The sequence below is a fragment of the Carassius auratus genome, chromosome 27 (genome assembly GCF_003368295.1).
Source record: "Carassius auratus strain Wakin chromosome 27, ASM336829v1, whole genome shotgun sequence".
NCBI classification, from domain to species: Eukaryota; Metazoa; Chordata; class Actinopteri; order Cypriniformes; family Cyprinidae; genus Carassius; species Carassius auratus.
In genome coordinates, this window is record NC_039269.1 from 19,948,187 (window position 1) to 19,975,632 (window position 27,446).

Genomic DNA, 27,446 nt, shown 5'->3' on the forward strand with positions numbered 1-27,446 from the left:
TCTTCAGAAATGGAATCAAGATAGATTCCCCCCTGGGTACAGAGTTCTTGAAAAGTCACCTGAAACATCCAATGCATTTTTAATTTACATTTTGTCCCTGGAAGACTTTCACTGTAAATGAGGCAGAGGGGAGGTGGTGGGCATATGCACTGGGACTCACCCACCACACATGAGCAACATTAATGGAGGAGATGAAAGGAGCAAGTACTTAAGGACCCCTGGACTCCAGCATCCTTTGCTTGGACAAGCCATTCTGTGTCTGATATTGTACCTGACCAGAGAACTGATAAACCTGGAACAAACTCATCATAAATACATTCAAGAAAACAACATCTTCCGACATCTCATAGCACATTTGATGCAAATACTGACTGATATTGGCAATGTTACATTTTGAGTGATCATCCGATCATCACATCCCTATAGTTATTAAATTATTTTGGTAAAGATATATTATACACATCAATGTATTCATGGGAAGTTAAATGTGGTTCTAATTAATAGCATCCCTATACTTTAAACCTCATTAGGTTGAGGTTCATTTAGTTTCAGTGAATAACAACTTTTTAACTCTAAATGCAGTTGCAAATGACTTCTAAAGAAGTCTACTAATTTGCTCAGCCAAACAATATAAGCTTGCCTGTCTTCCGGCGATCGAGGTGTCTGGCATGCCTTCAGAACTCATTTATCAAGTAGCCTGGCTTCTATGTTTCTCAGGAATAAACACCCAAAAGTTTTATTCAGCCTCTGCATGCCGTTCTTTAACATGTAGCAGGTAATTGTTTTTATTCATTAGGCATTGTCATTATTAAAAACAATATTATAGAAATATGCACTGAACAAAATTATAGATGCAATGCTTTTGCCCCCATTTTTCATGAGCTTAACTCAAAGATCTAAGACATTTTCTATGTACACAAAAGGCCTATTTCTCTTAAATGTTGCTCACAAATCTGTCTAAATCTTTGTTAGTGAGCACTTCTCCTTTGCCAAGATAATCCATCCACCTCACAGGTGTGGTATGTCAAGATGCTGATAAGCAAGCATGATTATCGCACAGGTGTGCCTTAGGCTGGCCTGACTGCACTTCATTGTCAAAACTGACTTGACTTGTTCTCTTCATGGGACCCAGCATTCATTGTACAGGGCAGATGGCAGACAGCGTGTATGGCATTGTGTGGGTGAGCAGTTTGCTGATGTCAATTTTGTGGATCGAGTGGACCATGGGCTTATGGTATGGGCAGGTATATGTTATAGACAATGAACACAAGTGCATTTTATCAATGGCATTTTGAATGCACAGAGATACCGTGACGAGATCCTAAGGCCCATTGTTGTCCAATTCATCCATGACCATCACCTCATGTTGCAGCATGATAATGCATGTCCCCATGTTGCAAGGATCTGAAAACAGTTCCTGGATGCTGAAAGCATCACAGTTTTTTGCATGGCCAGCATACTCACCAGACATGTCACCCATTGAGCATGTTTGGGATGCTCTGGATCAGCGTATACGACAGCGTGTTCCAGTTCCTGCCAATATCCAGCAACTTCGCACAGCCATTGAAGAGGAGTGGACCAACATTCCACAGGCCACAATCAACAACCTGATCAACTCTATGCGAAGGAGATGTGTTGCACTGCCTGAGTCAAATGGTGGTTACACCAGATACTACCTGTTTTTAACAAAAGTGTTGCATTTTATGGTTTTCTTCAGTGTAAAAAAAATGCAAAATGCAATGCATATACTGTATAAGATATACAGTATCATGGATATTGTACTGTTTATAAAAACACACAACAGTAAATTATAAATCTAAAATGAGAAAATGTATCTTCAAACTAAATATAAAGAAATGTAAAAATATACATAAAACTAATTAGAGAGAGTTTTATATAGTCATCACACATAAAAGATACAGAGTGACAGTGAGTGTCAGGGTAAATATTTTATTACTGTTTGACATCTTGGACCCAGGGAAGATCTGCTTTCCTTTCCAGTTCCAGACTATCAACACAAGCTGTCTATAATACAATATGGTTATATAAACATTTCAGGCTTTTTCACAGTCAACATTCCTTTCACAGCTTTTGCATTTGGTGCATCAAATCCATTGTAAACCAAATATAATGGAAATAGCCTATCCTGTATACCAACTGTTTTAAAGCCTGTTGAAAAAAAAATCTTACAGTTGAGTTGTTACCTCATTGCTTTTATGACTGGAACATAATATCAAACGTATATGCTTATCGCATTCCAATGCGCATAATTGTTATTTTTTCTTGTCTTTTTTATTTATTCTCACAACTGTCACTGGAAATAACCCTGAATTAAAGTCAATGTGCAGGTAATGCAGTAGCTCTTTCCAAATAATTGTAAATTCAATTTATATAGCACTTTCACAAAATTGCTTTACAATTGAGTTCTTTAGAAACCCCTCAGTGAGCCAGCCGAAAACTCTCTAAAAAGGTATTTTCAAAAGCTTTCCTTGATGAAAGAATCAACTAGCCTAACGAGACAAACAGTGGACATAAAAGGGTTCAGGATGTTCAGTAGTAGTACATGAGTGAAATGAATTGGATAAATGATTTACATCATTAGGAGAAACTTAATATATTCAAGCATGAATTTGAAAATCAAATCTCATCACTAGTCAGTGAGAGATCAAACATATGCTTAGTATGGTGTAAAAATTCACTCTGCAGAATGTAAATTCAACCAAACACTGCAGAGCTTTGATGCTATGAGGTCTACGATACAACAAAAACACGTATGATTGTGAAATCGAAAATGAATCCAAATGCAAATACTGCCATATATCTGTGTGAACTCACTAAGATACATTGTTTTCCATTCATTGAAGGTCCATCCCCTCTCTCTTTCCATCTTCACATCTCTTGCTTTTTCACAGGTACAGGTATTATTCCAGCTCTATCGAGAAAACAAACGGCCTTCTCTAAGCCACCAGAGACTGCTTTCTCACTGAGGCGACATCAAGGACAGACTCACAAATAAGCACAAACATACACATACACTGGCCAGGTTAAAGCACACAAAGGGATCCTTCATACACATCCTACAGCCTCTTTTGGGCAAAAACTTGAGCATCTAATCTTTTGTGAATCCTGTAATCAATTGCCAGTCACAATTAAATTCATCAACTCTGCCCAAGGTGCTCTCTGCCATAATGACATCAAAATCAATCATGATTTCTGCTTATCACCTCATGTTCACATCAGCCCTCTTTGAAGACCCTTTGAAATCAAAATTATTATTATTTTTTAAGCCCATCGAGACCATATACTGTATTTGCTAGTATATTCCTATATGTTCCTAGAAAACGGAGCAAAAATATTTATGACTCATCCTGTACTACACTGAGTATTGACCAATCAGATGCTCTTTATAATGAGAATTTCCCTCACCCAATAGTGTCTCAACTAGAAAGTAGCAAATCATAATTAATGACTGTAACATAACTAAACCCTATTGGCTATTTAAACATGCTTAGAAATACATAGCATAACATCTGATGCAACACTAGAACAGTTTGCTGTTCTAATAAGAAAAACTCTGTAAATGTGTTGATGCGAAATGTTTTGGCGGGCAGAAATGAAAAAGAAGATCCTGGTTTCTTTGAGGATCAACAACAGTAATTCTTGTCAGTCAGAAACCTCTTCAAATTTAATTTAACAATTAAACAAATGACTCATTGTTCTAAATAGTACATTAGGATATGTTCAACATTTCATTGGACATCATGTTGTAATTTCACATTCACACAATACCCTGCATATTCAACCACAAAAAAAATGATAACAGTAATATGTTTGTATAAAAACAGGGATGCAACCCTACCCTAACTAACCCCCTCTCCACCAAACAAAAAGTTAAAAGGAGGACAACAAGGTATAGATTTTTTTTCCACGCACTTGAAAATAGAAGTGTAAAAATAGCACATATTGACGTTGCACTCAAAGTAAGAAGTCGCACTGGAGAGCAGCAACATTATCCACAGCATTCTGGCTAGTAGGCTTTTCACTGTCATGTGATCTCAGCATAGGTGATGGGATTCTGAAAATCAGACAAAAACATTTAGTTTAACATCTAGGTCAATTACATAACACTCATTTGTTGTCTGAATCTGTTCAAAACATTCAAATGCAGTTTATATGTACATATATGATCATTTGAATAGTAGGTGTAGAATATGACATGCTGACCATGTTTTTGATGTCTGAATTAAAATATTTCTTATCATAAGGTCAGAAATGTCAGGGTGATACAACAGTCCTAATATCATAATGAGGAAAAAAAATGTTAATTGTTAAACTGGAGTCATACAGGTTACTTGTGAATTATTGTGATGTTTTTATCAGATACTGTATCTGGACCCGGCGCCCATTCACTGCAGATGATCCCTTGGTAAGCAAGTAATTTAATTTAAATCCCTCCAAATCTGTTCTAATGAGGAAACAAATTCATCTACATCTTGGATGAACTAAGGGTGAGTAAATTAAAATTTTGGGGTGAACTACCTTTTTTAAAAAGGTTTATATGATGCTGCATGCACTTTTACAAACTGTTAGAACTAAAAAATGTGTGTTGGCAATGTGTGTACACAACCACCCTAAAATTATTTAGATTTTTTTTTTTTTTATCTGCTCATATCTTTACCCTTTTCTCAAATTGAGACGATCTCAGATGCCTGTCTGTGTGACTTCACAAAAACAAGCCATAAAAACCAGCCACATCATAAAAAAAGAATCTGATACCTGCTCTAAAAATTGTCACAAAAAATTTACGATTTTTGGTCTTTGAGACTCGAGGAGTGTTAAAGTCATTTGGACATGAGTTGCTTTTCTACCTTCATTTCGTTGAAATGTTAAAGAGCTGGTGCACACTTAAGGCTGTGGGAATAAGTAATATCTACCTTAAAGATTAATGATGTAGCCTTGAAATAACCAAGTGTGGTGTGAGTGCTAGCCATGCATTGCAGGTGCATATGTCTTGGGCTTACACGTAATCTTGATGAACTGCCTCACAGAGCCCCTGGGCTCACCCTTATATAAATCCAAAATGAATCTTGGGAAGTCATATTGAACTATTAATCAAAGATGGGCGGGACTCCAGCTGACTGTAGTGCATAATAGAGTTCAAAGGTGACAATTTCTGATTACCAGACTGTGGGACCATGACCTCAAGGGGACTGACTACCTGTTGAATATTGTATGGCAGCTCTACTGAACAATGCTGTTGAATACTGACACAATTACCAGTGCACATCTGATCTGTGGACAGCGAGGTTCGAACATTAATAAGTGGATGACATTGAGGATGGATAGTAATGTGGAAAACATGGGATTTCAAATCATTAAATTTGAAAATAAACAACAACAATAAAAGGTCTGCATGTCTAATCAAACGTTTTAGCTCAAAAGCAGTATGTACTGTAGAAGTGATATATTCAGCTGGATGTGCCTATTTTTTCAGAGACTGGAAGATAAACCCACTGACTAACTCTGATCTCTTGTGACACAGATACAAGAAATTCTGGCCTGAGGCAAAGCAACCGAATGAACATACTGAAAAGAAATAATGGGGTTTACTAGAGAAGAACATTTAACATTCAGAACATAATATTCTGTGTCCAAAGGCTGTTCAGAGTGATGGTTGTCAACATAATTATTTTATTATTCTATTAAAGAAACTGAACTGAGATTGAGTACTAAAAGAGTACTAAAAAAGAGGACTGTTTCTCAAACATTAAAGATTTCATCTTTAAGCCCCATTAACTAAACATGTAATACCGTTTAAGGTTTTCAAGTCACAGCCATTCAGTAAGAGTTAAAATTTTAATGCTGCAAACTGAAAATTGCCTCAGGCAAAGTCATAAGATGACCCACTTAAAGATGACATGTTGTTCTGCAAATTTTTGAAGTGCGGATGAATGATCTTGTACAAGACATTTGTAAGAAGCTCATCTACAGTGGGTAAACTAAGCAGTGAACACCACGATTTTTCTCAGTAAATATATTTCTAAAGGTGCTGTTGACATGAAATTTTCACCAGATTCCGGTAACAATCCAAGTAATCCATACAAATCTATCAGTAAATAGAAAGCAATCCTGCCCCTTGTCAGTATAAATTAATATTAATTAGTTCAGTCCCAAATGATGGTCTATAAAAGGTGTCATGACCAACATCTCACACAAGAAACATTTCATTATGGGTAAAAGCAAAGAGCTTTCTCAAGACCTTTGCAACCATATAGTTGCAAAACATACTGATGGCATTGGCAATTGAATGTTCCAGTCAGCAATTGGGCAATAATTTCTGCACTGGCAAAATCCATATAATAGAAAGAAGGATGAATGAAAAATGTACAGTCATTCTTGATAAAGATATGCTGCCATCTACCAAGATGTTGAAGATAAAACAAGGGTGGACATTACAGCGAGATAATACCAAACACGAGGCCAAGGTAACTCTCATTTGGTTTCAGAGGAAGAAAGTAAAGCTGTTAGAATGGCCCATCATCCATTGTTGTGGATGTTAGTGTTTTATAGTTATTAAGGTTTTCTTTGGTCTTGTCTGTTAAAAATTTTGATTATGATCTCTATTCCATCGTGCTGTGGAAAAAACTGGCCAACCAATCAGATGAATGCCTTTGGTCACATGTCCAGAGCCTCTGCTGTTACATAGAACTATGACTTGATCGCATACATGGATGCACTATTTTGCTAAGTGACAGTGAATCAGAGAAAGAATCCAGAAGCAGCTGTCTTGTGTCGTTATACTCTTGTATTTGGTGTTATTTGATAAACACCAAGGTGAATACAAAAATCTGCACTGGTGATTGAAAACATCACTTGCTAAAAGTGGACCGAATTTTTGCAACAAACATTCATTATTGGTGTAAACAGGCCTTAATACACTGAAGAAGCAAAAAAGAACGAAAAAAAAAACACTTTTGAAAGTTTTCTTAGACATTTCTAATAAACAGATAAGTAGCGTTTACTGTAAATGGGAAGTAGAAAAGCTAATGTACACACTAAAACTAATGATCATTATTTACAACTTTCAAAAATATTTTACGGTATACAGTTAATGATGTCCTATACATAGAAACTGGTCACAATAACAAGGTGTTTTAGTGTACATTCTAGTATACATGAATGCTTGTGGTTAAATACCTGGGACGCTATGTACTTCTCCATAGTGTGCTCCATCCTGGGCTGAGTGATCATGGGACCACTGGACACACTCTCCTCCGGTGGTATCTCACTCAGTAAGGGCTTCCCTTTGAAATTTTTCACCACACACACCACCTAACACAAGAGTGCCCGTAGGGAAAACAAAAGGAAAGAGGGAAGTTTTACACCTCTGAAAGGCTTTTGTAGCACACATACACAGCTTCTCAGGCTGTAAATTATGATTTATGTAAGTCTTGAAAGGGCAAAGATGCTCACATGACTTGTTGCCCAAAGTAAAAAAGACTCTGTGCTCTTTTGGGAAGAGGACACATGCGAGTTCATTTCCTGGAGGAGATTCATCCATTATCAGACCAAAATGAATACTTTCAATGAGACACTACAGGCAATGCTCTGTCTCTGCAAGACTGCGGCATAACGCATGGGAGGGTTTCAACAGAGGACATCTCAGGGCGTTCTCCACTCATGGAGCCCTAAGTTGAACTAAACAGATGGAGGAATTAATTTTCTGAACAATGTGTGCTGCCCTTACCATTTTATAACCCTATACAGTATGGTTCAACAATAAAAAATAATGCTGGGCCAGTCTGAGAGTGTCATTGTCTTTTGTTTGTTGATTATCTAAATGTTTTTATGCTTAATAAATTCTGATGTACTGAACAGTGTTGTCCAATAGTCCAATAGTGCTTATGTAATGTCCCTTTGGCTGAAATAGCTGTGGTTCCCTTTCAAGGGAACTTCGAACTGCGTCCTCTAGGGGGCGCTATGGGAACATCTCGTCGTGACCCGTTTCTGAAGCATTTATAGAAAAAACACCAACTTGTTGGCCGGCTACAGCCTCTGACGTCACTACCGATGTGACTATAAACAGGCACCTGGAGAACACGTCATTCTCTTCATCGTCTTCACTGACTGTTCTGTTTGAAGTGTGCATCTGAAAGAACTGGTAAGAGCGATCTTTTCTCTGTATATCATGGCGACTATCATAGCAACCGTTTAGACAATGTGTGCATCCGTGTCGGAGTTATTTGACACCCGATGACAAATGCAATCTTTGCATCATTTGTTTGGGTGAAGAGCACACACGCGATGTCTTTGAGGAGGCAATCTGTATGCATGGTGAGCGTAAAAAAAAAAAAAAAAAAAGCTCCGCTCTCGTTCTTCTCTCTTCCGAAAAAAAGGGAAAAAGGCAGCCATCTGTTTCCCGCAGTTCAGGACCCGCTGCTGCTGAGGCACGGAGGAGAATGAGCTTGTGAGATTAAGGTGGATCTGTCTGAATGGTTTAAAGAGGGACTTTCTTTTTCGCGCTCGTAATGGCAGCCGACGAGAGAGAGCCTCTTCAAGAAAAATTTATTTTTGCGGGGAGACATCTTCTCTTAATCTCTTAATCTCTGCCATCTAAGCCCCTTCAGAAATTCATCTCGCTTAAATGGCAAGGCATACACAGCAGCAGTTCAGGCTGTGCCTTTATTACACACGATGGTGGTGCTTCAAGCATATCAGACTGATCTGCTAAGAGACCTGGATAGAGGCAAGGGCCTTTCTACTTATCAGGTAGCCGAGCTGCGCCACACCACAGGTCTCTCTCCGGGCTACTAAGCAGGCCGCCTCCGCCATGGGCAGGACTATGGGAGCCATGGTGGCAGCAGAGAGACATCTGTGGATGAACCTGGCAGACATCGGAAAGAAAGAAAAGGCTTTCTTCTCGAACTTTTCGGTATTTCCGTTGAGATGGTGATCGAGAAGTTCGGGGAGATGAAGGTGCACTCTGCTACTTTCAGATCCTTAGTTCCACGAAGGTCCAAGTCTGAGCCCGAACAACATAGGGGTCCTGGCCTGTCTCGATCTGAGGATCAAAGACGGGCACAGAAGGCTAGTGTCGTGACTTGCGCTCCTCCCCCATCTGCGGGCAGGGGAAAGAGGAATCAAGGGTCACGAGGAGGTAAGCAGAAACTAAGGGATGTGATCCAGATGAGGCAGTGTTCTTGTCTGAATCAGAGTGATACCGAGGTATCTACTCGTTCCCTTTAGGGATTTTTAACTTCTGCTTTTATCCTCCCCTTCCTAATTCCCCTGTAACCACCAGCTCTCCACCTGATCGAGGTTAGGTGGAAACCTCTCGCGTAACAGTCTCCTATGCTGGACCTATAATGTTTTGGGGTGGTTCTATGTTCATAGCAACCACCTTACTGATGCTCCAGACTAAAAGGAGGCGCCCCTTGAGCGGGGCTCCAGCGCAGGAGGGTGGGTGAGTATGTAACCCTTGCTATATATACTTATGTGTATTAAATTGCTGGTGGTTATGTGTCTACTAATAAACTCTGTGAGTTTCCTTTGCAGTACTCAATTACAGTGTTTACTAAACACTCGCCAGCACCAGCCATCCGGCTTCATGTTCCGGTATTAGGTGGCTGAGATCACAGGTTTCTATGGGAGACTTCTTGGTCATCAGGCCTGGCACAGCACTGAAGGGAATTTCATGGATGTCTGGCCATGTCATCCTGAGGGGTCTCCTGGCCGCTTAGTGGTGCTGTTGCATCTAGCGGGAAGTGGAGGTGGCAGTTACAGAAGTCTTCTTGCATATGCTGCCTCAGGTGATGCTCCCCTCGCCCGAGGTTTGTAAAATTTGAGCTTGTCTCTCCCCTGCCATTCAGCGCCTCTGCAATGCTTAGGAACCTTTAGGTACACACGCTAAGCTTTGTGTACTTTCTTAAAAACACATAGTGGTCAGTGTACACGTGAACACTTTGCGCACTTTCTAAAATCCACGTAAGTGGTAAGTGTGCACGCAAGACTGCGCACTTTCTGAAATCCTGTATAGTAAGGGTTACGCGCTCTGCTTCATTCCCTTTCTTGAGATGTTTAGACCTTGGTTCCTTGGGCTCCATTCAGCCATTGTGTATTTGTTTATAAACTTCAAGCATCATCTCCCTCAACATGAGGGGCTATTTGGGTGATTCTCGTGGCAGTTTAGCAGTGCTCCCCTTTTTCCAAGGTGGGCCTTACATGTGCACCTACTATAAATAAAGACATAATCCTTTTCACATGCTGTTTGTTGCCTGCAATATAGTAGCCAAGTATGTACTGTATATCCTGTTGCAGCAATAGTCTCTATGATTTGAGTCATTGAATCATTTACTCAATCAATTCATTCAAAACACTGATTCATTTAAAACCAGAAAGAGTAACTATGTTCATGTTTGAATCATAAAATAGTTTACTGTAATTTACTCTAATTAAACGACTGTGTATTGTGCACAGACATGTTCTCCTTTGGCATTATTTGGAACAATTTCCTCAACCGATGAACTTCTGATGCTAATATTCTAAAATATTTTTTGCTAATACATACAAAGCTAAAATAAAATCTGAATACTCTCCCGACAACATTAACAGGAAAAAAAGACTTCTTATTGTTGAGCCCTGAACTACTTGTAAACTCCTTTGCAAAACAAACTTCTGAGGAATCAGGAGACAAACATTTGCAAGATTATCGCAATAAATCACAAACTGGTCTTCCCCTTTACTGCCTCATGGTGATGTGATTTTTTTATAAGATTTTATCTGACCATGATTTTGATGGCTATATTCACCTTTCTCCCACAACACCCCCTCCCTCAAACCATCCTAACAGCAGAAATAGGTCAGTGCATATCCCATACAGTATGACCACAGCACCGCAGAAAATAAAACATCCATGCTTCCACAAAGTCACTCACAATGCATTTATGCCTAATGTGAGGCAAGCAGGCATGAGCTGATGTGTGACCTTTCTCTAGGCTCACATTGGGTTTCTCATCTTCACTGTTCACTCTTTATATAACAGTGTGCCCAGCACAGCACAAACGGTAGTGTTTTGTTGAAGAGGAAGGATACACATGTGCCCAATCCTGTGCCCTGACCTAATTACCTAGCCATATGTCACATTTCATCTTCAGTATAAAACATTACTTCATGATTCATGTTTTTCCCCCCATATAAATAACACACATAGAGTATTTACTTACAAGCACATCTGAAACCTTTTGTCTTAGTATGCAGTCATGTGCACGGTGTGATGGGCAAAAAAGTCAAACCAGAATGACATAAGCAGTTTGATGCTATGTGGCTTCTTTAAATTTAAGATGTTAAGGGCAACTCAGTGCCGCAGATCCCTCCAAACTCCCTCCCCAAAGATACAATGTGTACTATTATACGTACAGTAAAGCACTTTCAAATCTATGAGGCATTTAAACAGAAATTTTAAGCTTGTATTGCTAAAGCACTGCTAAATTATTCAGTACTATGATGTTTGTTGTTTATAATTTGTCTAAATCAGGAGTTTTCAACTTTTGATGTTCCCCACTTCCCCAACAATGCTTAAACAGGTCTGCTTGATTTTTACATAAGACCAGATTCAACAGGAGTTGCAACATATTGTTTTAGTTTTTATTTTAGCATGTCTCATCGTTGGTGACTTCATAGGCACTTAGATTTGAGCGCATCACATTATATAACCTTTATATAACTTCGTTTGCATGTTTTATGATTCACAAAATGAGAAAACTCAAAAGGAACAATGTTGCATAATGCTATACATTATCCATGTTACATACAATATTGTTCAAAAGTATAGGTTCAGTACTTTAAAAATAATATTTTTATTCAGGAAGGATGTAATAAATTGATCAAAAGTGACATTAAAGACTTTCGTTGTAACAAAAACATTTTATTTCAAATAAATGCTGTTCTTTTGAACTTTTATTTCATCAAAGTATTCCATAAAAGGGTTCCAAGAAAATTAAGCAGCATAACTTTCAATAAAAATATTAGAATGATTTCTGAAGGATTGTGTGATACTGAAGACTTCAGTAATGACTGCTTAAATTATAATAATATTTTACAATATTGCTGTTTTTACTAGATTTTTGATCAAATAAATGCAGCCATAAGAGATTTCTTCCAAAAATATGAAAAAGGTTGAACCCACTCTAAACATTTGAACGATAATGTATACTCTAATCTAATGTTTTGTCTGTACTGCCATAACTAAATTTATATATAAATGTATATATAATTAAAAGAATCCTCACAAAATACTATTAGTGTGTGTTCTCAAAAGTGACCTCACCATAAAGACAGCAATGGCTCCTCCTATGATGAAGCCAGCAATGACATCAAACCAGTGGTTGCGGTACTCCACCACTCGATTAATCCCAGTTAGTAAGGCCAGACACATGAGCCCCAGAGAGAGCACCGGCTTTGCCAGCCTTGTCCCTTTGGCCTTCACAGAGCATGTGATGTACATCTGAGGAAAAACAGAGCACTCTGTAATGCATCTTCATCTTAACCACTGTGTAAACGCTTTTCATAGCTCATTTATTCCCTGCTCACATGTAGGCATGTTTGTCTGAGAACACAGATTTCAATTGAATCGTTTAAACAGTGGCTTTCACTATAATAAATGGCACGCTAACATCCACCCATTACTGTGATCAGTGTACAGTAAGTTGTCACAGCACGGTAGGATGCGCAGAGGAAGAAACAGGGTCTGGATCCAAATGCAGGGAAATAATTATTAATTATAAACAGGAACAAAAAAGGCCAACGTGGCAAAAAGAAATCATGGGAACATAGCAGACACAGCCAAAATGCAAGACACGAAACATTAGACATATAATACAGCCAGACTGAGTGGTGTGTGAAACAATATAAAGTCCATGACAATGAGCAACAGCTGTGTGTGATTGAGAGACAGGAGTGCAGAGTGAAGGTAAATGAGTCCAGGAGCAAGGGAGAAACACAGGTGTAGCAAATAAAACAATGATGAGATAACAAGATAGGCGGGGGAAGAAAAGAGACAGGACAAAAGCACATGGCACCAAACAAACACAACACTCACAGAAGACAGTGACAGAAAGACAGAAAACTGTGACATAAGTAAACATCTGAATGTATCTGATACTGTTGCAGGTGCATTGAAAATGAAATACATTTCCATGGTTCAGCTACATCATTTCATTTATCCAAGACATTGGCATTGACTGGAAGGGTGGCATTTGAAGGCTAGTCTGGTGGTATTTGAAGACAACCTGCTTTGCTTTTGTCCTGGATCAAGCCTTAGGGGAGAGAGCGAAGGTGGGGTAGTCTGGCATTCATCTCACTGTGACAATTTGATCGAGTTCAACTATTAATGTCTTGAGGAAGAAGCACCAGGAACATTCAGACAGATGTCCTCTTCATTCTCCCAAGCTTCCTTATAATTTTTAGGAAGCTTGCATTTTATAGGTCTAGGAATACATTGATTAAAATGATGGTCAATGAAATAAGCTTGATAATTCTTTCCATGGTATGACAAATTAACAATAAATTATCAATCTTATAATTTTATACTAAACAGGTTTAAAACAACCAACAATCGACCTGCAGATACCCTGACATTACTCATTCTAATTTTATTCAAAACACATTTTTGAGTGCAAAAGCAGATATGAATATGTGTTAAATTGAACTTGGCAGATTTTTATGTATTAATTTATTATCTGAATGTGAGCTAAATGCAAACTTTGCCAGTGTTCTGACATATTTTAGAGGTTTTGAATACTTTTGTCCTACACTTGACAAAGATAACAGGAAATTGGATTTGAACTAAGGTGAATGAATAAACAGTGTCAGAATTGTGATTTTCAGGTAAAGTGCTATTTTTATATTCCATCACAGGCCAACTGAGGCAATTAAGTAATACAGCAGCCCTTAGGCAAGCTAGATCTATTGATTCTCCTCCTCTCCTCTAACTTTATGTCACAATGCCATTTGGATATGACAGATGAACGCTTTTTTTTTCTGTCCATAGGGAAGTTATTAATTGTATTATTGTCATAGGACCCATTAAATGAATCTCAAGATCAATTTGGAATTTTTATTTTTATTTTTTACCATTAATCATTAATCATAAAGCCGATAGTGTAATCGTTAATATGTAAGCATTAATCATAAAGCTGATAGCATATCATTTCTGCTTTATTTAATGACTGGAGTCATGCTGAGTAGTTAACTTGATTGATTATTTATTTCCATGTCTTGATATAGACATTTCTGGCATTGCACAAAAATGTGATGCTTGTACAACTTATGACATTGCCTAACATCTAATGGGTCTAATATTGTATGATTTTGTTCTCAGGACTTTTAGATGCATTTCTACAAAGCTTTGGACTGCATTAAATTAGGGGTCCTAAGTTCTGCTCCTGGAGGGCAAATGCGCTGCAGAATTTAGCTTCGATACCTGCTTGGAAGTTAGCTCGTAATCCTTGATTAGCTGATACAGGCATGTTTAATTGAGGTCGGAGCTGAACTCTACAGGAGTACCCCTCTATTAAATCTAACAGATCAACCCAGATGTTAACATGATCGAGAATCAAAGACCTCGGGAGAACTGATGAAAAATGAAAATCAATTTTCTGTGTACAAAATGAGTGCTGTGTAGCTGGGACGGGCCTTGAAGACTTTGGACTTCAAGAATAAATGGAAAATGGCTTTTTATGCTTATAAAAAGTGGTATAAAAAAAAAAAAAAACACATGTTATGAAACCTAATGCATGCCTGGATCAATAGCATGGATACAAAGCTTCTCTTATTCGAATTTGAAGGCATGTTGGAGCAAAATCCTTTTATGCTCTTTCTAAAATCTTAAATCAGACAACAATTTTATAACATTAGCATAATCACAAGTCTGTCTGAATAATCAGTAATATTCAGACTAAATATTAAGAAGGACACATTGGCCTCAGGCAATAAAGATACTGTGCTTTTATAAACTCTACCCAGCACTATTTGCAAAAGCTATGCATAAGCTTTAGAAATGGGTCACAGTATATTATTTATTGACTATTTATTTTTCTCTGAGCTCTTCTTATAATGTTAGACTAGTCATAATTTAGTTTTAAATAATCAGTTTCCACTTTCTGTCTGACCCGTATTTACAGTGCATGCTACATTTTCCCACCCTGGGATTTAACTTGTTCATAAACAGCCTTCAAACACTGCAGGATTTCAAACTACATTGCATGTTGCTTTGGATCAGGTTTATATTTCATGTTTGTTTGTTTTTTTTTTGGGGGGGGGGGGGGGGGGGGGGGGTTTGAGTAAAAAATGAATTAGAATGAATCAAAAACCACTGAGTTTGATCTGTCTCTTTCTTTTGTGTTTGTGTATATGCCAAGTTTACTCACAGCAACATAAAGAGCCGCATAAACACTGATGGCCGCCTCTTTGGATGGGAACGATTTGCGAGCATGTAAAATATCATCCTCATTGCCTGTGCAGGCTTCCTTTTGGCTGATGAAACGCACCACCTGTTGACACCCCAGCGCTGTGTAGTTGGGTTTGCACACCGTCAGGAAGTATGGAGACAGATTTCCTGTTACCACCTGTCCGGCATTTACAAAGATGTCTGTGGCAAAGAGGCCAAATGCGTACACACCTGGTGGAACACAAAGACACACATCTAGTATTTTAGTCACCTAGACATCTAAGTCTCTTATGGTCAAAAAGACTACTTGTTTGATCTAAAATACATTAAAAGCAGCATTATTGTGAAATATTATAACAATTTAAAATAATGCTCTCTTATTTTAATATATATTAAAAAATACAATAAAATCCTGCAAAGGCAAAGCTGAAATTTCACCTTTTTTTTTTTTTTTTTTTTTTGCCACATGCTCCTTCAGAAATTATTCTCATATGCTGATTTGGTGCTCAAGAAGCATTTATTATTTTTATCAGTATTGAAAATCTGTGCTGCTTAAAATTATTATGGGAACTGTTATAAAAAAAATCAGTATTCTGTTTCAGGATAAATAGAAACTTCAGCATTTGTTTGGAAATATATATATATATATATATATATATATATATATATATATATATATATATATATATATATATATATATATAATTTATTTATTATTATAATTTATTTTATTTATTTATTTTTTTTTACTTTATAAATGTATTTACTGTCACTTTTGCTTAATTTTATGCATGGTAGCTGAATAAATTTCTTCCAAACAAATACATAAATAAATCTTACTGACCTCAAACTTCTGAACCTTAGTGTGAATATTGGTCAAGTGGGATGATTAATTGCACATTATTTGTTCATAATTAATATAACACTTAAAAAAAGGAAACTAATCCTGAAAAGCTCAGTGATGCCAAACTGTAATCACATCATGGAAAATGACATCCCATTCAGTGCTGGGTGAGTCCCCATATTTTTTACAACCAGAATATTAGGCACGAAAGCAGAGGAACTGTACTCAAATCTTAATGTAAGCGTGGGCAGCTTTGTCACATTGAATGTTGTCTATGAGCAGAGCTTGGAGAAGCGGTAGACTGAAACTAGTTTACAATGAGCGCTACCGCTATCAGTATACTCTCACAGCTACTCTGTCGGCCCCCACATTAACAAGCTTATTCATTATGCTCCAGAGGACTCCGTCTTTTGAGCAGAAATCTAATGTGGTGCAGCACTGAACTTCAGTTGAGGTTTTCTCACAACACAAATCAAGTGTAATCATATGGTTCGTAAAACTACATGATTGCACACTTAAATAGGAAGCAATATGAGCAGCATAACAGACAAGCCAGTCAATTTACTGTGCAGAAATAATGCAAAAACTATACAACATCTCTGTAACACTTACACCATTAGTATAATTACAGTGTTTGTTTCAGGATGAACTTGTTAAAGGTTCATGCTCAGGACAGAGATTTCTTTTTTATTCATCTTTTTGTAGTTTGTCTTTTAAAAGCTAGATACTTGAAGAGCAGACTACCACAATATGGCATACTTTACTAAAACTATATACACAACATTAATTTGCAACTGCAATTCAGACTAGTGAATCAGTTCTTTAACATGTTTAATGTATAATGTTCTTGTCAATCCTGATAAATAACTGTTGTCATGTTCAATAGAAGATGCTAATAAAAAAATAAATAATATTAACTACACTGTTTACCTTCTATGAACCAATTTTGTGTGATTGTCTTGAAAATGGCTATTTCTTAACTTACTGCAGGTTGAGATGTTTCCAGGTGGTCAGTGATTGTTTTACATGTTTAAAGTAAGTAAATGTAAAACCTATTTTCTTGATTTTGCCAGATTACATGATTATTTAAAAAGCAACGCTTCCTTTTACCATCTACTGGATTTGTTGGAGTTAATATCTGGTCTGTTCTGATTTCAGGGGAAAGGAATATCCATATTTTTCCCCCTCAACTCCTCTCTGCAGAAGAAATATTATAAATAATTTAAGAGAATGCTTTGACATGAACCATGAGTGTATCGTCTGCCCCACACAAGAAACTTGCAAGTACTGTATGTGCGTCTGACATCTCCATTTGCCTTTCTTCTGCTGCAGGCAAAGATGTACAAAGAAAGGAAAAAGTCTGAATCTGCATTTGCCCTAATTAGTGTGCTTCCGTCTGTGAAGACATACCAAGAAAGCGAAATGTCCTTCGGACCAGAGGGTTTAGGTAACAACAGTCGCCCATCACAATGATCTTCTCTCGGTTGTCTAGATCCTCAGAGACATACTGCAGCAAGAAGAGTATGGACTCTGTCACTGTAATCTGCAGACAAAACAGCAACAAAAATCTAATAAAAGGCTTTTAATGGTACATTTTGTTTGTAGACACTCTCTCTTTTCTGCTTTTTCATTGATCTTTACTTAGAACTAAGATCTAAATGAAGCTAAAATCGAATTCTCTAAGCTTGAAGACAAAATCAGGCTGTATTTCAGCTATTTGTAACACTCGAACATGCATAAAGACCAATTCATGAACACAATGGAAATGATTAGAGGTTGATTTTGTGCCAGCCAGGTGCCTGTTCCCAGCAAGGTCTTGAACTTGATTTTGCCAAACTGGCAGGGTGCACCGGGGTCAAAAAAAGCACAAAAAAACCACTCGCAATTAGTGCTGAATGGGTTTGAAAGAATAAAGTTATAGAAGGCTATGGGGGTTTTGTGATAACTTGCTATAAATTGGTTCATTCCATTTCATAAGAAACTTAGGATCATTCAAAATGGCTTGCGTCAGTAACAAATGCACTGAATCCTGTAGGGCCAACTTTACGGTGAAAAAGACGCTATGGCATCAACTAAAGAATGCTGCTCCTGCTTCAAAGACGTGATTATTGATCGCAAGCACAACATCCAGCTGTCTTCAAATTATGTCTATGAGTTTAAAACTAAATTGAAATCATATTTTGTTTACTGGCTTTTTAAACTTTACATGTTAAATTATATTCTGAGTTTACTGATGTTATTCTTTTTACTGGTTTTTATTTTATTTGTACAGTACTATGGTCAACTGCTGCTTAGTGATATCTGCTTAGTAAATACAAATACAAAAACCTGGGAAGGTGTATTTCACTATTGTAAGTTAATGTTGTTAAATAGAAAAACAAAAGTATGATTTTTTTGTTTTTAATGTCTATAACTTCTGCATTATAAGAAGAGCAGGAAGAAGTCCTTTTAGTGGTAAGAGGTATATTTATATTTTCTTTTTTTTGTTTATGCAGATTTTATTATTACTTGGTAATATTGTTTTAATTTATATACAAAAAATTTTGCCTCCAATGGGATTATGATGTGCGCTTTGTTTTTGTTTTTTTTTCACGAGTATATCGTGCATATCTTGTTTGATTGCATTTTTGATTTTAAGAGGGGGGCCCCCCAAAGCTGCGTTAGCCAAGGTTTTTTGCTACATATAGCAACCTCATAAAATGATAAACAGATTGCTCGTTTGCACTTTTGTATTACGTCACTTAGGATAAAAGTGTCTGCGACTAACCGGTTCACAGCATGTAAAGACTTCAGCTGCTGAAAGGCCTGGCGCCCTTATTCCAATACTTTTACCAATGTGAAAAAACACAAGAAGTGACAGGTGAACTTGTGAACTCTTGAGCCAGCTCAACAGTGCAGCAAACTCTGGGTTTACAACATCAGTGATATCTCAATATTAGCACGGCTGAGCGAGCTGTTGAAGTGGGAAACCTACACCAAGAGTCTGAGGATATATCACTTTGACATCACTTGTTAGTACTGCAGCATGAATCTCTGTTCTTTATCGATTACATATGAGGCATGTACAATAAGTTTAATAAGACAAATTGCATTGATTAAATGCAGAAACTTTGAATTGGAAACTTAGAGGCATTGCATAGATCATCCAAGACCCATATTACAGAATAGAATATTTGTTGTAGAATAAATGTTTACTTCATTTTCAAGACACATTCCTTTATACATAAACTGACCAACTCTGAGATTTATGAATATACTTTTTCAAGATCAATGATAAATATGGTCTGATCTGTCAATGAACAGGAGACAACAAATTCATATTTAATATCAGGCATTCTGAAATTGATGTGACATACAGCCAAGTATGGATGACCCATACTCTGAATTAATGCTCTGCATTTAACCCATACAAAGTGCACACAAACACACCATGAACACACACTCAAAGCAGTGGGCAGCCATTTATGCAGCGGCAACTGGGGAGCAGTTGGGAGTTTGTTGCCTTACTCATGGGCACCTCAGTCATGGTATTGCCGCCCTGAGACTCAAACCCACAACCTTAGGGTTAGAAGTCAAACTCTCTAACCATTAGGCCATGTCTTCCCCAAATTCCACAAGTAAATAATAATAAAAAAAAGTTTTAAGTAAAACACACCTGTGTTAAGCAGATTTACTGTTTACCATAATACATATACAAGCTTTATATTTTTACACGATCTTTTTATTTGAAGGTCTGTGGCATTAAACTGGTTTGGAAACAATTTCTATGAAGCACGTATTTATAATACATTATAAGGGTATTCTTAAGGCATTATAATGAATGCATATAATGAATGACGTACTTGCAAAGACACTTACAGAATGTCAGTTGATTTGTTGGTTGACCATCAAAATAGTGTTAGCATATATTTACAGTAGCAGACATACTAAAACTCCAGTGACTACTAGATGATATAGTACTTATAAACAGCTGTCTAAAGGGTACCATCAAAATAATCAAACTGATATTGCAATAAAAATAGTTTGAAGTATATGTATCATTTTACACATTCATCTTATCTTATGGCTGTTTGAGAGAGAAAAAAATGTTGTTATTATTATTATTTCTACTACTACTTATAAGTGGTTTTTGACTGCTTTAAGTAAAGTAGCATGAGAAAAATGGCAATATACTGTATGAGGCAAGTTTATTTATATAGCACATTTTGTACACAATGGTAATTCAAAGTGCTTTACATAAAAGAAAGTAAAATAATCATGAAGAAAAAAATAAAAATAAAACAAGCAATTTTAAAACTTTTAAAATGATTAAAACATTTAAAAACAGTTTGAAAATTATATATATATATATATATATATATATATATATATATATATATATATATATATATATATATATATATATAAAATAAAAAAATAAAACAGTGAAAATATAGTGCAATCTGTTCGGACATTGCACAGTGCTCATTCAATAAATGCACAGCTAAACAGATGGGTTTTGAGTCTAGATTTAAATGTGACTAGTGTTTTAGCACATCTGATCTCTTCTGGAAGCTGATTCCAACTGCGGGCAGCATAGTAACTAAAGGCGGACTCCCCTTGTTTTGTGTGAACTCTTGGTATTTCTACCAAGTATAACTGACTTGATCCTAGTGATCTGAGTGGTCTGTTTATATTCAGTGAATATATCTGCAATATATTTTGGTCCTAGGTCATTTAGTGACCTATATACGAGTAAAAGTACTTTAAAATCAATCCTAAACGTAACTGGAAGCCAGTGTAAGAACCTGAGTACTGATGTGATATACTCAGATTTTCTGGTTCTAGTCAAAATCCTGGCAGCAGCGTTCTGTATAAGCTGCAGCTGTCTAATGTTCTTTTTGGGAAGGCCAGTGAGGAGCCCATTACAATAGTCCACCCTGCTGGTGATAAAGGCATGAACAAGTTTCTCCAAGTCTTGGCTGGAAACAAAACATCTAATTCTTGCAATGTTTTTTAAATGATAGTATGCTGATTTAGTTACTGCTTTGTCATGACTAATGAAACTAAGGTCTGTCTCCAGAATCACACCAAGATTCCTGACTTGATTTTTAGTTGTTTGACCCCTAGAGTCAAGGTATGCATTCACCTTGAACACTTCATCTTTGTTTCCAAATGCAATGACTTCAGTTTTTTCCTTATTAAGATAGTTCTGGCACATCCAACTAATAATTTCATCAATGCATTGGCAGAGGGAGTCAATGGGGCTGTAGTCATTTGGAGATAAGGCTAGGTAAATCTGGGTATCATCAGCATAACTGTGGTAGGCAATTTGGTTCTTTCTCATTATTTGACTCAGTGGAAGCATATACAGGCTAATCAAGAGCGGTGCAAGAATTGAGCCTTGTGGGACTCCGCATGTCATGGACGTCCACTTAGACTTATGCTCTCCTATACTGACATAATAGCCTCTCCCTTCTAAGTATGATCTGAACCATTTGAGTACCATCCCAGAAAGCCCAACCCAGTTTTCCAGTCTCTCTAGTAGTATGTTATGATCAACAGTGTCAAACGCAGCACTGAGATCTAGCAATACCAGCACCGATATTTTGCCAGAGTCACAATTTAAGCGAATGTCATTTATTATCTTAATGAGTGCTGTCTCTGTGCTGTGATCCAGTCAGAAACCAGATTGAAAATTGTCCAGGTATCCATTTGAGTTTAAGTATTTGTTCAGCTGATTAAAAACTACCTTTTCTATAATTTTGCCTATAAAAGGAAGATTAGATATTGATCTAAAATTGCTCAAAATTGTGTTATCAAGATTGGTCTTTTTTTAGGGCCGGGACTTTAACGCGTTAATTGAGATTAATTAATTACACAAAAAATAACGCGTTAATTAAGATTAATTAATTACAGAAAAAAATTCCCGCATTTTTAATAACTTATTTTTGCACCGCGGAACGTTTCTCACTGGATGAGTTTCGGCGGACCGATTATACTGGAGCACCAACTAGCGTTCGCATATCACCGCAGCGGAGGTTACGCACACCTCAAGTATCACCTCAACGCAAAACATATAGCAACTAGCGTGGACTTTACACTTTATGTTGAACTATGTATTATTTTGTTGGTGCAACTGGCACTTTATGTTGAACTCTTTATTGTTTTGGCCAAGGTTATTGAGAGTTGGACTTAGTATGTTATGGCATCTGAAGCAACAGAGAGATGTTTTCTAATAGGCAGGGTTTCCAATGTTCTGAATGTACTTGACAGTATTGTGTTAAAAAACAGTTTACAGAAGGTTCCAGCACCTATAAGCTACCTGAATTTCTGAAATGTACTATTTCTAAATTATTCCTAAATATGCTATTGCTACACTTAATGGCACTGGTCTGCTAGACTTGGTTGAACAAAAATAAACAATATTTTGTTGCTTAAGCTTATGTATTCAGTCATTATTCAATGGTATACTACAAATCCATGAGAAAAAAAATACTTCTCACTGTTCTTAGGTCAAATATTTATATGCGATTAAAATGCGATTAATTTCTATTAATTAATTACAAAGCCTCTAATTAATTAGATTATTTTTTTTAATCGAGTCCCGGCCCTAGTCTTTTTATAGGATATGAGACTTATAATACATTATAACTATGAGAAATGCAACGTGTTCATTACGTTATAAATAATAATACTCTTAAAAGCTATAACCACAAATAAGTAAATATTATAATATATATAAAATTGTTCTTATGAATATTCATGAGATGATACAACATATTATACATTTTATTATAATGCATTATGCATTCATTATAATGCTTTAAGAATACTCTTATAATGTATTATAAATACGGGCTTCATAGAAAGTGTTACCAAAGTTTTTAAAAGTCCTGGTCTAGTGTTCGATTTATTCAAGAGCTCTGACACAGATAGCAATTAGTATGAAAGCGATTCATCCCAATTTATAATCCATCCTAACATATAATTTGCGTCTTTGCATGCTTTGTGTCACAATTATAATACATTTTTCATAGTTGTTTGTTTCCAAATGAATAGCGGAGGGAGAGGGAGGGTGGTGGATCATACTCAGGTTCAGACCAAGTATTTAAAAAGCCTCAAGAGCAGTTCAAGCTTTAGAAAAAGTGTTCAAATTATATTTCTTGTTATTTGTGGTTGGTCACATTGAAATTGGGGAGAGTAGTGTGAGTCGAATCCAATTATAACAGTTAAAACCCTCTGTCTGACAGGTTTCACATCTGTCTGGAACAATTGCCAAAGGTCAGTCAGTGCAACTGCAATAATGAATCCATTCGGTTTGCTCAAGAATCTTCTACACTGACAGTTAAAAGGGTGAAAAATGGTGTGTCATTTAAAACTGAGTAGATGCATAGGTAAAAGTACATTGAAAATGATTGTGGCTTTGACAGGTCAGCACCATATAAATGCTCTGAACGCACATATAGCCACTATCATACAAGAGATAGGGGCTGTTTGGTTTCAATATTTTTATGAAAGCTGAATGCTTGATGCCAGCAACACCACTGGTCGGTAGACACACACTGTATCAGAAATGCCATGGAAAGCTATTGTACGTTTACTAAGTGCTTCTCCACACAGAAAGCTGACTTTGGGGCTATTCACACAGAATGTGTTTTTCCATTCTCCTTCACTACTTTTAGTTTTCTAAACATACACTAGACGAGATGGACATCTTGAGTCAGAATTATGAGGTGAAAAGTCAAGTTATTACAAAAACTGAGAATTCAGAAACAAAAAGTAGAAGCATAAAAGCTTCAATTTGACACCATAATCATGAGTTAACATGTATTTTTTTCAGGGGGACAAACTGGAGGAGAAAGTAGTAATGCAACTCCTGATTAACTCCAGTCAACATTAGTTGTAATGGCATGGGGGAAAATAATTCTTCCTTTGTTTTCCACAGAAGAAAGTCAGTAAGACAGTTTAAAATAGCATGAGGATAAGAAATGCACTTGCAGTAAAGTCTCAGATTTTGTAAACTTATCAGTCGCCTTGTCAGAAATGCACAAGTTCAGCATAGCAGCAATATTTTGGACTAACACTGTTTAAGCCTGCACTTCAAGATGATATCTGACCTTTGCTGTCCACTGCAGAGCACGTTGGAGGCCAGATCGAAGTTTTCACTCCACACTTGGCTCAAAAGTGATTCTTCCAGCAAATGGGTGGTAATAACAATAATTTGGGGGTGAATTTGTGTGGCCTTAATATATGGCCAGGAAGAGTGTTTTCAGATCGATTGAGCAAATCCATTGGAATTCTTATGAGAGATGAGTGCAGGGAGGCTCTGTGGTGATCCTGGTGCTCTTTAATTGATCCTTGGAGCTGCCAATATCTTGCTCATCATAAATTCTCTTTTAATATACTGTAGGCACAGAACGCTAGAGCCTGGAGCCAAAAAGTGACTTCTCAAAGACAGATCCCGACATTCACTGTGGCCAACCTAGCAACCACTAACCAATGGTGCCCTGCAGATGCAGGCTTTTCAAATACGTCATATCTCATTTCTTCATTTCTTCTGCATAGCAGTTATATTAAATAGGATGAAAATTTTGACTTTTGAATGATTCATGTTCATACAGTAATTGTGTGTCACCTTTAGAGTTTCAAAAGAGATCTCAATAATATAACAAACCCTCCTTAAAATTAAAGTTTCATAATGAACATTTCTCATAAAAACCAACACCTCTTGAACTATTCTGTTATTTTTATACCTATACTCTTACTAAGTGTCAACAACTGTTTCAATTGTTTTCTATTTTTGCATCTGAGGTACACTATCATTCAAAAGTCTGAGGTCTGTATTTATGTATTTAGTATTATGTTTTTGAGAGACATTTCTTATGTTCACCAAACCATTTTTTTTTTTTTTTACAAAAATACAGTAAGTCATTAAAGCAATGTGGCATTCAGCCAAGTATAATGACCCATACTCAGAAGTCGTGCTCTGCATTTCACCCATCCAAAGTGCACACACACACACCATGAACACACAGGGCACCCTTGGAGCAGATGGGGGTTCGGTGTCTTGCTCAAGGGCACCTCAGTCGTGGTATTGCCGGCCCAAGACTTGAACCCACAACCCTAGGGTTAGGAGTCAAACTCGCTAACCACTAGGCCACGACTTCCATTAATATTGTATAAATAATATTGCATAAATAATGATATATATATTCCATAATATTGTATAAATAATGAGAGTACTTGGCATATTTAGGAAGTTTCAGTTGTTCTTGTTGAATTGACCATAAATTCAACATTTTCAGATCTATCAGATGTTCTAATAATTTTGGACAGCACTGTAAAATTGAATTTATTCCTCTTCAGTCTTCAGTTGCATGATCCTTCAGAAACCATTTTAATATGCTGTTTAAGAAACAATTATTATTATTATTATTATTATTATTATTATTATTTTCAATTCTGAGATATTGTGCTGCTTCTAATATTTTTGTAGAAATAATGGGTTCATTTTCTGTATTCTGTAATAAAAATAGTAATTCCTTTTATATAGATAGATAGATAGATAGATAGATAGATAGATAGATAGATAGATAGATAGATAGATAGATAGATAGATAGATAGATAGATAGATGCCACATTATTCTGTTTATAATTATTTCTTTTAATTATTGTTATTAACTTTGCAGGCAGGATGACTATTAGACTATCAACCAGGACAATGCAATTCACAAGCTGATTAACATTAACATGCTATTATATAAATAAATAAAAATGCACTGCTTACTCTAAACTAATTTAACCTTCAATACACACCAACTCACCACGAGTGCAGGGACCCCTGCGACCACCGCATACAGGATGGCAGGCGGGATCGCACTGGTCTCTTCTGGTCCGAGATAGGGCTTCAAATAGGCATTATCATGACAGAAAAATCCCTGGATGCGCACGTTGAAAGTATCGGTGTACTCAAAGTAGTATGCCAGCATGACAGTCCCTGCCATGATGACCAGCTGAAAGTAAAGCATTGTGGATGAGGGTTAAACAGAAAAGAACAGGGTCTTCGGTCTCCTACGATAGAAGTGGCATGATTTCCTCTTATTCCACTGTCACTGCTAGTAAAAAAAAAAAAAAAATCCGCCAGAAATAAGAGCGTATTGAGTCAGTAACAGTCTGAGCGTTGTAAAGTGCGTTGTAGTCTGTGAGAATGAACTGGGCAGCCGCACGCGCTGTAGGCGGGTCTCAATTTAATAAGTGATGGGATGCCTAAAAAACACGGACTTGAACTGTATTATCTTGCAGTGTTATCGATTATCGAGTACTTCAGTTCGTGCTCCATTAAGACTCCAAATATTTTATAGTTTTTACTCGAAGTCTCAATTTGCTGCTGCTTATTATGCTGAGAACTTGTCAAACAAACTCCTCTTCATAATATGGTAAAAGTTCGAGGACCAACATCCAGCTGCTCAGTTGAAGTGTTTTTGTTCAATCTCTAAACACTGAAATGATAGGCCTATATATAATAATAATAATAAAAAGAAAAAGAAAAGAAAACATTGGGTTGATACATTGCTGAGTTTCTTTGTCATTGGCATACTGTTGAGACTAATGTAGGAAAGTAGAGGCTTCAGTGTATTTCTCAAGTCTGATGAGGCAGGAATTGTGCGCTGCTGCCCTCTTGTGAATGGAGAATAGTCAGGCTATGAAAATAATTTTGCAATTTCACTTAAAATAAATACAAATAAAGGGGGAAAATAAAAAAAAAATCTACGTCAAAAATGTAAATGGGAAATTTCTGGAGAATACTTGTAGTTATGTTGTCAGGGATTCTTACTAGTGAAATATTGTGTAATGTGTGTAATTGTGTAAATGCAACCACAGCAACTTCATGACAACCTAAACAGTTCTGAAGTGTGAAAGGAACTGATCAGATGAAAATCATATAGTGTATAACTATCACTGGTTTGATGAAGCATGCGTGGTGCCTCGTTAAATATATCGTTAAATATATTTTATTTATTTTTTTTTTTATTTTTTTTTTTATGTTTTGGGAACTAAAGTGTTCAGGAAGAGATAAACAAGCTTTTGACCTATAGTGTTATTTTAACAAAATCCTTGATATTAAATATAACCCTAAAGTGTGATTAAACATAAAATATGATTAAACAAAGATG

At 36.6% G+C, this 27,446-nt stretch overlaps 1 protein-coding gene across 1 annotated transcript; it reads right to left on the reverse strand.

Moving 5' to 3' along the window:
- Positions 1-1,941: 1,941 nt before the first annotated feature.
- plppr5a (phospholipid phosphatase related 5a) lies at positions 1,942-26,729 on the reverse strand. Its single transcript, XM_026206441.1, has 6 exons — positions 26,097-26,729; positions 17,700-17,832; positions 15,426-15,676; positions 12,326-12,502; positions 7,198-7,332; positions 1,942-4,075 (listed from the first exon to the last, which is right to left on the reverse strand). The coding sequence occupies exons 1-6, from the start codon at positions 26,298-26,300 to the stop codon at positions 4,046-4,048; spliced, it is 930 nt and encodes a 309-aa protein (XP_026062226.1). The 5' UTR covers positions 26,301-26,729; the 3' UTR covers positions 1,942-4,045.
- Between the last annotated feature and the right edge of the window lie 717 nt (positions 26,730-27,446).